The sequence below is a fragment of the Bufo bufo genome, chromosome 8, assembly GCF_905171765.1.
Source record: "Bufo bufo chromosome 8, aBufBuf1.1, whole genome shotgun sequence".
NCBI classification, from domain to species: Eukaryota; Metazoa; Chordata; class Amphibia; order Anura; family Bufonidae; genus Bufo; species Bufo bufo.
The window spans coordinates 180,623,336-180,635,771 of NC_053396.1; the positions used below are offsets into that span (position 1 = coordinate 180,623,336).

At 46.6% G+C, this 12,436-nt stretch overlaps 1 protein-coding gene across 5 annotated transcripts in view; it reads right to left on the reverse strand.

Annotated features, from left to right (window-relative positions):
• The window catches only part of SIPA1L3 (signal induced proliferation associated 1 like 3), a 128,207-nt gene that overhangs the window by 30,857 nt on the left and 84,914 nt on the right, over positions 1-12,436 (reverse strand). For all 5 annotated transcript variants that reach the window (XM_040406136.1, XM_040406132.1, XM_040406133.1 and 2 more), the window contains 5 exons: positions 10,867-11,055; positions 8,508-8,682; positions 8,239-8,342; positions 6,654-6,811; positions 4,980-5,556 (listed from right to left, as the gene is read on the reverse strand). In XM_040406136.1, the coding sequence (XP_040262070.1) occupies positions 4,980-5,556; positions 6,654-6,811; positions 8,239-8,342; positions 8,508-8,682; positions 10,867-11,055 (1,203 nt within the window). The remainder of the gene's footprint in view (positions 1-4,979; positions 5,557-6,653; positions 6,812-8,238; positions 8,343-8,507; positions 8,683-10,866; positions 11,056-12,436) is intronic.

The following is a 12,436-nucleotide window of genomic DNA, read 5'->3' on the forward strand; positions in this document are numbered from 1 at the left end:
ATCTGATGTGATATAGTAAATGCCTCCACTGTATTCTAGGACAAGCAGCAGAATTAACGAATGCAGCTCTGAGGGATCTAACACAGGCTGTAACTCAGGTTAAATGTATTGACAAAACTCTTTATGTAGTGTACGGTGATGATACTGATGACCTATACAAGGTATTACATCAGAGCTACTTACTGTATACACAAGGCTCCGGCTAGTAATCCAAAAACACTGAGCCATGGAAGACACCGAGTGCACAACATTTATTCATCTTTATTAGTCATTTATTCATCTTTATTTTTATCCACATCACAATAAGAAAATTTTCAACACAGATTAAGTCATCATGCACAAACGGAAACCTGAAACGCGCAAGTCAATGCACAAAAACGAGAGTCAATGCACAAAATGTTTACAAGACGTCACTGTAAGTACACACATATGTAAAGCCGCCATTTCATCCCCGTGGGACACATAACATAAGTAAACCAGACATAACAGGAAAAACTATGCAAAAAGTGCCAGAAGTTCAAGTGATCGATGCCAACAAATACAGTAAAGTATTCAAAGACTGGACATGCACATCCTCCGAAACGCGTTTCGCAGATACCAATATCCAGATGTGAAATCTTTTAGTTGTAAGGAGGTTTAATACTTGGTTCAGGCCAATAAAAGCAGTTAAAGGGATCACCCATTAGAACAGGCATCCTCAAACTGCGGCCCTCCAGCTGTTGCAAAACTACAACTCCCAGCATGCCCGAACAGCCTACTGGTAACAGCCTACAGCAGAGCATTGTGGGAGTTGTAGTTTTACAACAGCTGGAGGGCCGCAGTTTGAGGATGCCTGCATTAGAACAACCCCTAGGCATACAGACATCATAAGGGGGGAGCATAGAGAGAGACTGCAAACGATGGCTCCCATTCTGGAGGACTCGGGGTGACCATGTCTTATATGGCTATGAATACATCAGAGTGTAATACCACACTTCTCCTGCAGTGCCCGCTGTTTCCAGATGACACAACCACTATAAGGGTCTGGCTAAACTGGTTGCCACGACCACAATTGCAGAGTGGCGGTGGTCCCATCAAAATGAATGGGATTGCAGCTTGACTCACAAAAAAAATCCAACAGTGTTAGATTTTTTTGCAACTCGTGTTGCGATCCCATTCATTTCTATGGGATCACCACTACTCTGCAATCCTGAGCCGAACCAGCGTAGCCGTACCCTAATACTTAAAAGGTTTTCTGGGAGTTTGATATTGAATGGCCTCTCCTTAGGATAGGTCACCAATATCTGATCAGTTGGGGTCCGACTCCCTGCACCTCTAATGATCAGCTGCTACAAGGGGAGGCCTTTTCCTAGGCCAGAGATGTCACCATACATTGGTCTAGGTGCAACTCAGTCCCATTTAAGCGAATAGGCCTAAGACTACTTTCACACTGGCGTTTCTGGGTCTGCTTGCGAGATCCGTTTCAGGGATCTCGCAAGCGGTCCAAAACGGATCAGTTCAGCCCCAATGCATTCTGAATGGATAAGGATCCGTTCAAAATGCATCAGTTTGGCTGCGTTTGGTCTCCGTTCCGCTTTTAAGGCGGAGACAAAAACGCAGCTTGCAGCGTTTTGCTGTCCACCTGACGATGCGGGGCCAAACGGATCCGTCCTGACTTACAATGTAAGTCAACGGGAACGGATCCGTTTTCACTGACACAATATTGGTGCAATTGAAAACTGATCCGCCTCCCATTGACTTTCAGTGTAAGTCAAGACTGATCCGTTTTGACTTTTTTTTTTTAGGAATAATGCAAACGGATCCGTTCTGAACGGATACAAGTGTTTGCATTATCGGTGCGGATCCGTCTGTGCAGATACAAGACAGATCCACACCGAACGCCAGTGTGAAAGTAGCCTAAGCTGCAATACCAAGCACTGCCACTATACAACGTACGGCGCTGTGCACGGCATGCCAGAAGGATCCTGCGGTGTTCACAGGAGCGTCAACAGCTGATCGGCAGGAGCAGCCAGGAGTTGGGCTCTCATAGATCAGATATCCATGACCTATCCTGAGGATAAGCCATCAATATTCTTCTCCCAGAAAACTCCAATAGGTCAATGGTGCACTTCTCTCCTACGGTATGATGGCGCCCTACACAGAACCCCCAATGTGTTTGTCCCCCGGGGGACACATGGGTAGACACGATGTTGTTTCCATTTGTGCAGAATGACTCCGTTTTTGTGTTATTATCGAGGCTTTTATTGCATATTGTGTGTTAAAAGTAGCGGATTAATAAATATGAATTAAAGGGATATTCCAGTTTCAGCAAATAATGTTCAATCTTTGTATATAATATGCCTATATACTTCCTAGTTTCCGTCCTGGTCACGTGATGGACACACAGGTTACAATAGAGATATGACAGCTCCTGGTCCCGGCCGTCTGCTGTGCATAGCACTGCAGCTCATCTCCGTTCAATGGGGGCGTTAATGCTGTCCTTCCTGCACAGCCGGCGGCCGGGGGGTTCTGGACAGACGCTCTGCAGACTTTATGAAGCAAAGCATCCCACTGAAAGCAGATGCTGCAGGCATCCGGCGTTCTCTCCCTGGACATAAAAAGTGCCTTAGGCTAAATGCACACTATCAGGATTGCGTGCGGAAAATCCGCACTGTAGGTCATGAAATTCTCAATGCACACTATGCAGATTTTTTTCTGCGTGGATTTTGACCTGCGGTATGGATTTTAAAATCCGCAGCATGTCAATTTATTTTAATTTTTCCTGACCGGATTTTCTCCATTCACTTAGTAAAATCCACACGCAAATCCGGACCAACTGATGCGGTTTGACCGCACGGATTTGCCTGCGGATTTCTCCGCGCATGAACCCTTAAAGGGGTTGTCCACCTTTGGGACATTTTTAACTGTGGGCAGAAATGCGTTGTACCTGTTAAAAAAACAACAACAAAAAAACTCATACTCCCCAGCCGCCCTTCTGCGTGGTCCTTTAAACGTCCGGACTGATGGGGTCATGTGTGCCACTGCAGCCAATGATTAGCTTCAGTTTATGACATATCCCCAAGCAGCACGCCTGGAAGACCACTAAAGGGAGCCCGGGACCCGGAATGGAGCGGTGAGGAGCAGGTGTGCTGCCCACAGTTAAAAATGTTCCAAGGTGGACAACCCCTTTAAGGGTCAGTGAAAAATATTGCACTGAAACCAAAAGCTATTGCAAAGCATCTAAAGCGCCTGCTTTTCTTTCATCAATCTCTGAAATTTGGAATATGTATTATTACTCCCTGTGTTTTATGTCTTTGTAGAAAATGGCAGATATAAAAAGAAAAAAATATGAACCTGGGCCAAACACTGTCGTACAGGGCACCTAAACGGCCCAGGACACGTTTGTTTATTGTCGCCCAAGCCCGCTGTTTTCAGTTTAATGTGTACGGCGGTCTCCCGACTCTCCACTGACATCAAAGGGGACCGAAGTATCGGGTGAAGTGAATATTCTGACCCAATCCTTGCGCCGCTCTCCCCACAAAATACACATCCGTTCTCCATTGTGATTTCTACATTTAATACTGTGGTTCCCCCCCCTATTGATGTTACTATAGGTGAGTTAGTGCATCCATGAAGTGACCTCCAGGCAGGGGACAGAAATCAGGAACTGGTATGCAGTATGCGTGTCCTCTCTGCTTATCACAGATCACTGGGTTCAATGAACTGGAGGGCACACAGCACTGACCCATCCCAAAACCAGGCAGGACGTCAGGGCGCAATTCAGTGAAAGCTTACCTCTTTTAGGGCATCATTTAAATGGCCCTACTTAAAAAGGACACATCCCCACTTGATGGAAATGAGCAGCAATACCAGACATGGCCCCTTGAACAAGTGGCTAGAGGGAAAACAGAGACAGGTCAGAAGTTTTGATAGGTGGGGTCCAGATCCCGAGACCCCTGCAGATTTCGGAGAGGAGTGGCAGAAGCACTGTGCCCCTCTGGGAGAGTGGTGTACAGATCCATACGATCCAGCACAATCCTAACACCACAGGTTCTGAGGATCAGCCGAACAGAGCCAAAGGGGTGTAGCATTTAGCCCCTTTGTTTCAACGATCGCTGGGGGGCGGGGGACCAATCAAAACTTCTGACACGCCAATTATTTTTTTTTAAATGTTACCTTATAGACATTTCTAAGAGGGCTTGCACTAAATACTATAAAGATATAGGTGCAGCAGCCTGTCATTACATAGTCAGTCCTACTACTGACCCTCATTCACATGGAGGTTGTTCAGCCGTGCCCACATTGCGGCCCGCAAACAGCGGGTCCGCAATATGCAGGCACTGGCCATGGGCTCCCCCGCATCATGGATGCGGAACCATTCACTTGAATGGGTCTGCAATCCGGAAGGTCGGTGCGGAACCACATGGAATTACTACAGAGTGCTTCCGTGGGGGTTCTGTCCATGCATCGGCACAGCAAAAAAAAACAAAAAAAACAACAGGTTCTATTTTTTGCGGTGCGGACGGATCACGGAACCATTCAAGCTGAATGGATCTGGATCCATCGCGGCAGCCGCACGGATGGTGCCCGTGCATTGGGGACTGTACGGAATGGCCGACAAACGGCTGTGTGAATGAGCACTTAACTGCAGCGGTGAGGAGGATACCAGGCTGAAGTAGAGGATACTAGGACAAGGAACATTTCACAGTATAAAACATGGTTTCTCCAGATACAGGAGAGGATCTGCGGACCCGGACTGGTACTCATGCCCTGCAGTTGCTCTACACTATGCGGTTGTGTTGCTGCAATATGACCGCGCTCAACACTAGTATAGACGAAACCGCTACTTCATATCCAGGTTATGGATTTCTTTATTGATGATGTCAGAGTATGATTTACTGTACGCATGAAGAGCATTAAAATGATTAACGCGGCAATCAGTCAAATAAAGCAAGCCCAGCATTTACACAGCACAGCTGCTTTATTGAAGACTTACTGACCTTAAGTCTCTGCACAATCTCCCGGATATCTTCTGCATTCCCGTCAATTGCCCGTATTAATATATGATCACCTCGGCCATAAAAGATCTTCAGGGACAGCGGCTCTGGAGTCCACCCTATGACGTCGGCACAGTAACAGTTAAAGACCACTTCCTTGGTGGCGGTCTCAATCAAGACCATGAACTCGTTGGAGATGCCCAATGCACACTCCGTCTCAGCTGCCTGAGAAAAGTCTTGAGCCATCACTCTCCAACACAAGGCGCCCGAACTCTGCAGCTCGGCACCCAGCCGCGCCCTTGTCCTTTCCTTCTTCTTGGACGTTAGAGAGATCAGGTTAAATTTACCCGTGGTGTCGATAGGAGTATTGGTTACGTAGTTTTCGCCCAGGTCCTTTAGGTATTCCTGTCGTGTACGAGTCGCCATAGTGTGGAACTTGTCCGACTTGTGAGCCGCGTTCTCGGCATTGATCACTTTAGCCAGAAGAAAGTCGCGGAACACGTCGGATTTACGGAATGTTACCCCATTAGGAATTGGAGGACCGAAGGGAGGGACATCTTTGGATCTGGTCACTGCCACTCTGAGAAGAATATGTCAACCAGTATTAGTATGAGGAGGATGTTATTACAGTGGAGAGAAAATAAAATATTTTATATACAGTACAGACCAAAAGTTTGGCCACACCTTCTCATTCAAAGAGTTTTCTTTATTTTCATGACTATGAAAATTGTAGATTCACACTGAAGGCATCAAATCTATGAATTAACACATGTGGAATTATATACATAACAAACAAGTGTGAAACAACTGAAAATATGTCATATTCTAGGTTCTTCAAAGTAGCCACCTTTTGCTTTGATTACTGCTTTGCACACTCTTGGCATTCTCTTGATGAGCTTCAAGAGGTAGTCCCCTGAAATGGTTTTCACTTCACAGGTGTGCCCTGTCAGGTTTAATAAGTGGGATTTCTTTCCTTACAAATGGGGTTGGGACCATCAGTTGCGTAGAGGAGAAGTCAGGTGGATACACAGCTGATAGTCCTACTGAATAGACTGTTAGAATTTGTATTATGGCAAGAAAAAAGCAGCTAAGTAAAGAAAAACGAGTGGCCATCATTACTTTAAGAAATTAAGGTCAGTCAGCCGAAAAATTGGGAAAACTTTGAAAGTAAGGGCTATTTGACCATGCAGGAGAGTGATGGGGTGCTGCGCCAGATGACCTGGCCTCCACAGTCACCGGACCTGAACCCAATCGAGATGGTTTGGGGTGAGCTGGACCGCAGAGTGAAGGCAAAAGGGCCAACAAGTGCTAAGCATCTCTGGGAACTCCTTCAAAACTGTTGGAAGACCATTTCAGGGGACTACCTCTTGAAGCTCATCAAGAGAATGCCAAGAGTGTGCAAAGCAGTAATCAAAGCAAAAGGTGGCTACTTTGAAGAACCTAGAATATGACATATTTTCATTTGTTTCACACTTGTTTGTTATGTATATAATTCCACATGTGTTAATTCATAGTTTTGATGCCTTCATAGTCATGAAAATAAAGAAAACTCTTTGAATGAAAAGGTGTGTCCAAACTTTTGGTCTGTACTGTAATATATATATATATATATATATATATATATATATATATATATATATATATATATATTTTATATTATATTATATATGTGCCCACCTGTAGCAGACATTGTCAGTGCAAGGCTCATGTGCCCAGACAATGATAAAGACATGCTGGAAGTGCGAGCGAATGTTCTGGGGAGTAAAAGGCAAAGCTCCAGGCTCCTGGAAGATGATGGTCACAATATCGTTTCCAATGTGTCTCTTCCGAAGAAGCTGAAAAGAATGAAGAAATGATGCACTTAGGGATCTGTCATTGTCCGGTCATGAATATGACTAGCCAAAAATCACAAAATGATCAAGGTCAGTGTAAGGCCTCATTCACACGGCAGATAAGGTTCCATACTACGAGGGTTACAAGATATTGTGTGCCATCGTGCCCTAGAAGTAATGCTTCCAAGCAGTGGCATACTTACCATGGAGGAAGATCACGCCAGTGCTATGGGGGACTCCTTTTTATGCTTCGCAATGTAAAGCAACAGTGTTTGCCTGCAGTCATCAGTAGCAAAAGCTTAGTGCACTAAGATTTATTCCGTTGAGTTCAAGGGTAACTGTTTAAATTCTTATGCACTGAGCTCCCCCTAGTGGTGGCTGCAGGCAACCAGTTTTACCATATACTGTAAAGTAGAGGAAGCAGAAACAGGACTTATACAGAAGATTTATAAATGCATTTGTCTGTTAAGCTACTTTCACACTAGCGTCGGGGCTCCGCTTGTGAGCTCCGTTTGAAGGGTCTCACAAGCGGCCCCGAACGCATCCGTCCAGCTACCAATGCATTCTGAGTGGACGCGGATCCGCTCAGAATGCATCAGTCTGGCAGCGTTCGGGTGTCCGCCTGGCCATGCGGAGGCAAACGGATCCGTCCAGACTTACAATGCAAGTCAATGGGGACGGATCCGTTTGAAGTTGACACAATATGGCTCAATTTTCAAATGGATCCGTCCCCTATTGACTTTCAATGTAAAGTCAGGACGGATCCGTCTGAACAACTTTCAGACTTAGAATTTTTTCTAAACTATAATGCAGACGGATCCATTCTGAATGGATCCAAACGTCTGCATTATAGGAGAGGATCCGTCTGAGCAGACATCAGACGGACCCGCTCTGAACGCTAGTCTGAAAGTAGCCTTACACTGTACATTGAGAGATATGGTGGTCAGAACGACCACCATATTTATTAAGAACCCGTTCTACTTTTTCCAACACAAAATAGGTAAAATGGACTAAGTAGGTTTCTTTTTTATTAACTTATTTAACCATGAACAAAACAAAAAAAAAAAAGGTTTTGTTATACGAGCCCTATTATATTTGTGTATGTCCTTGCTTCCAAGAGCAGTATAGCTCCGTAAGACAACATCCAACGCATTTGTCTGTATGGAGGCATAGCGTAGAGCCCCAAAGCCGTCTAAGAGTGCTGTATCTCAGTTCTATACAACTCAATACATCACATAATTAAATATATTTTATAACGTCCGACAAATTATATTTTATAGGCGAGGTAAAGTATTATTTCACAATCTCAAGCTACCCCTGAGGCGATAACTCACTACACACAGTGAATCATGCCTTGATTCATCCTGTAAACAGCAGAATGGAGTGGGTGAATCTTTATCAAGCCTTCGTTCTCATTAGCGGCTCGTTACCTGTTGCCGGTTGTTTGGGGTGTACGGGAGCATTGTGGAAACGTGGAACATGATCTCGTAGTCCTGGTAGTTGGTATACAGAGAGTGTGTCCCGGTGGAGTCCGCTAAGAGAACACAAGAGAGCGGTCAGTGCACTAGCATACAACACTACTATAGTCCTAAAATACAAGCAGTCTAATAAAACACCTCGACATTATTGGAGCATCCGTGACCACGGAGCTCATGTACACGTGAAATCCGACGTGTTCAGCTGCTCGGTGACTACTTACTCTTTGTGTCCAGCTGAGCGGCATACTTGCTGAAGCCTCTAAGGCAGACCTTCTCTCCTAGTAGAGACAAGAATTCCTCGAAGGCCGGACCTGCGCTCTCGTTGTTGTACATCTCCTCCTCGGAGCTCTGCCCCGCTTTGCAGTACAGGATCCCCACCTTGTGCTTTCTGCAAAGCTGGAAAGAGAAGGGTATTTTATAGTCATTGCTGCTCTTCACCTAAGTACAAATGTCTCTCATCACCGTCCCTTCTACTAATCTCTCCCAATTCCTCCACACACCTACATGTTCAGTTTGGCTGAGCAGGTATAGCTTGTCAATGGAGGAGAAAGCTGCTGCCAGTCCCTTCATCCAATACTACTCTGCCCCAACACAATATGACGGGGGAGTGTCAGGAGATCCCCATATAGTATTTCCCCGTAGGGCTGCAATGAGTACTCGATTAAAATCGAGTAATTCGATACAAAAAAATCCTCGATGCAAATTTTTTGCATCAAGGATTAGTTTGTCACGTGACCACGGAGCGGGAGTGAAGTGGTCTCCCGCTGGCCCGCAATGCGCTCTGAATACTCACCTTTCCAGAAGGGGGCCTCAGACACTCCATAGCACATCGATGGTCCCGCGCTGCACTGACTTCCTGACGTAAGATCGCCGTCAGGCCCAGAGCAGCACGGAACGATGGAGTGTCTGCCGCGTCCCTGCTGGAAACGTAAGTTGGTGACACCAAGGAGTTGGGAGCAACCAATGACGATGTGCACTCAGGGTGTCAGGAGGAGGGCAGGCTGGGCTTTCACGGACCGTACGTCTGTGGTTTAACTGAAGTGTGGCCAGGCCTTAGGGGAGCCAAGGGGTGGGGGGGGGGGGAAGCTGCTGGCCCAAGGGGTGGGGGGGGGGAGAGAGAGCTGCTGGCCCAAGGGGTGGGGGGGAGAGAGAGCTGCTGGCCCAAGGGGTGGGGGGGAGAGAGAGCTGCTGGCCCAAGGGGTGGGGGGGAGAGAGAGCTGCTGGCCCAAGGGCTGGGGGGGGGAGAGCTGCTGGCCCAAGGGGTGGGGGGGGGGGGAGAGCTGCTGGCCCAAGGGGTGGGGGGGGGGGAGAGAGCTGCTGGCCCAAGGGGGGGGGGGGGGGGGCTGCTGGCACTGGGGGAGTGAAGCTGATGGCACTGGAGGGAATTGATTCACTTGGGCTGATCGCACAGGGGTGGGAACAACAGTGTTGGGGACTGATGGCAGGGGGTCTAATGGGTTTTTATAAAGAAAAACAGTCTATTAATTCATTTTTTATTATTAGTGTACTCTATTAATCATAGAAATAATCGGCAGAATACGCGATTGCTAAAATAATCGTTAGCTGCAGCCCTATTTCCCAGACATCTTTATTCCAATAAATGGGTAGTCTCATCAAGGCAACCCCTTCCCAAGCATGGTATTAGGGAGCACGGACTTTATAAGGGGAGGGGGTGCTTCAATTGCTTAGAAATCCCTTTCATGAACCACGATGAGAACCACCAACAAGCCCGAAGTGTTCCCTCTAGCCGACTCCTCTGGATGGCTGCCATGTCATACTGCAGTTCTTCTCCACTGGCAAAATCAGCTGCTTGCTGGGGGTCCCAGGAGCAGGACCTGGGGCAATCAGGAGATCACCGAAGCAGCTTCCATGTGAAAGGGGTTGGCTTCAACCACAAAGGTTACTTTCACTTTGGCGGTACAGCTCTTCGAAAGCCTGCCGGAGTTCTCTGGAGGTTAACAGAATGCCCGCTGGCTCCATTGACTACAACAAGGTCTGTCAGAGATACCGGCAAATATCCCGCCCGAGATTCAGGCGTAAATAAACACTGCATGCATTCTATACCGGAACTGCCTGCCGGAGAGCTGTGCCGCCAATGTGAAAGTAGCCTTACTAATTCCTACGCACCAACCTAATCTGACCGAATGTTTTTTCAAACAGACTCCCTTTCTACCATCATATTTGGTCACACTCTGTATCTAAGTGGCCTAATTTAGTGAAATTATCCATTATCCTAAATAGGTCACCCTGCAGAACTTCAGTCCTATTGCTAAGCAATGAACATCATTCCCGTTAGTGCTCCACACCTTCAAAAAATAAAGCTGGCCGTACAGATCAGCCGAACCTACCAAAGTCCGTGAGACCGGCTGACAACCTAAATGTATGAGGGTCTCCAGACTCTGCCCTGATGTCAGGAGAGAGAAGGATCGCGTATTTGGACTTGAACATGCCCCATCCTTATGTTCTCAGGGGAGTTAAGCCTCCGGCAGTGGCTTACTCTCCTCTAGGAATCAAAAACATCAGTCGGCTCTACATTCACGTTATTTCACCGGTCATATAGTAACAGGTTCAGCAGCTCACCCCTTGTTCATCCAGCTTGAGAAGCTGCTCGGTGACTTTTGAGGAATTCATCGCCAGCCGTAGACCGTGAATATTAAGCTCGGGGATCACTGCCTCTAGAACGTCTTTGAGGGGTAGTCCCCGAACCGTACCGTGCTTGGCTGTGGATGGCACAGCATCCTCGTGGATCATACCTCTCAGGGTTACGAGCTGAGAAATAAGAGAGCGATCAGTAATCTAAAAGTAGAAACAAAACTACACGTATAATTATAGACGTGCTAACTGCGTCTAATGCTGCAGTGTATCCGGCCCACGGGCAGTCCACATAGCGCCTAGATGGCTAACCTCCGGTACTCCAGCTGTGGTCAAACTACGACTCCCAGCATGCTCCATTCATTGCTATGGAGTTCTCAGAACTACCAGCAAGTGTACATCTTGGGAGTTGTAGTTTTACCACAGCTGGAGTGCCGGAGGTTAGCCATCATACACATAGCGTATCATGAGCATGCTTCACGTACATGCCAGGAAAGCTCCTGCTGCCCATGTTGGATGTATCCAAGGCCTTCAGGCCTTTGTATGCAAAGAGTTTCCTTTTGGTATACATGGGACCAGTATGTATCAGCATTACTTTTTTTTTTTTTTTTTACCGTATAGGAAAGTGTAGTCTGTTGCACTTTCTTATAGAGATGGATACAAGTAAAAGAACAGTGCACAATGTATTTTTTTTTGGAAGTCAGCAGATCACGTATGCCACTGTTCAGATTTAGGCCTCATATAAATGGTAAAGCTGAGTGCATTTTATGGAAGTAGCTGCACTCTATGGAATATTCGATGTGACCAGACTTTGTATTCAAAAGAGAATCGGTTCTTCTACACAGTTTGAGGGAGGTTGATCCAAACATCTTGGAGAACTAACCACAGATTTTCTGTGGATGTAGGCTTGCTGAAATCCTCCTGTCTCTTCATGTAATCCCAGCCAGACCAGATGATGTTGGGATCAGGGCTCTGTGGGGGCCATTTCATAACTTCCTTGTTCCTCTTTATGCTACAGATACGACTTGGGCTACTTTCACATTAGCGTTTTTTGCGGATCAGTCATGGATCTGCAAAAACGCTTCCGTTACAATAATACAACCGCATGCATCCGTCATGAACGGATCTGGTTGTATTAGGTCTTCGATAGCCATGACGGATCCTTTCATGAACACCATTGAAAGTCCATGGGGGACGGATCAGTTTTCTATCGTGTCAGAGAAAATTGATCCGTCCCCATTGAATTACATTGTGCGTCATGACGGATCCGTTTGGCTCCGCTTCGTCAGGCGGACAGCAAAACGCTGCAGGCAGCGTTTTGGTGTCCGCCTCCAGAGCGGAATGGTGACTAAACGGACGCAAACTGATGCATTCTGAGCGGATCTTTTTCCATTCAATGCATTAGGGCAAAACTGATCCATTTTGGACCGCTTGTCAGAGCCCTGAACGGATCTCACAAACGGAAAGCCAAAACGCCAGTGTGAAAGTAGCCTTAATGACATTGGCTGTATGTTTGGGGTTGGTGTCCGGCTGCAGAATAAATGTAACGCATCAGATG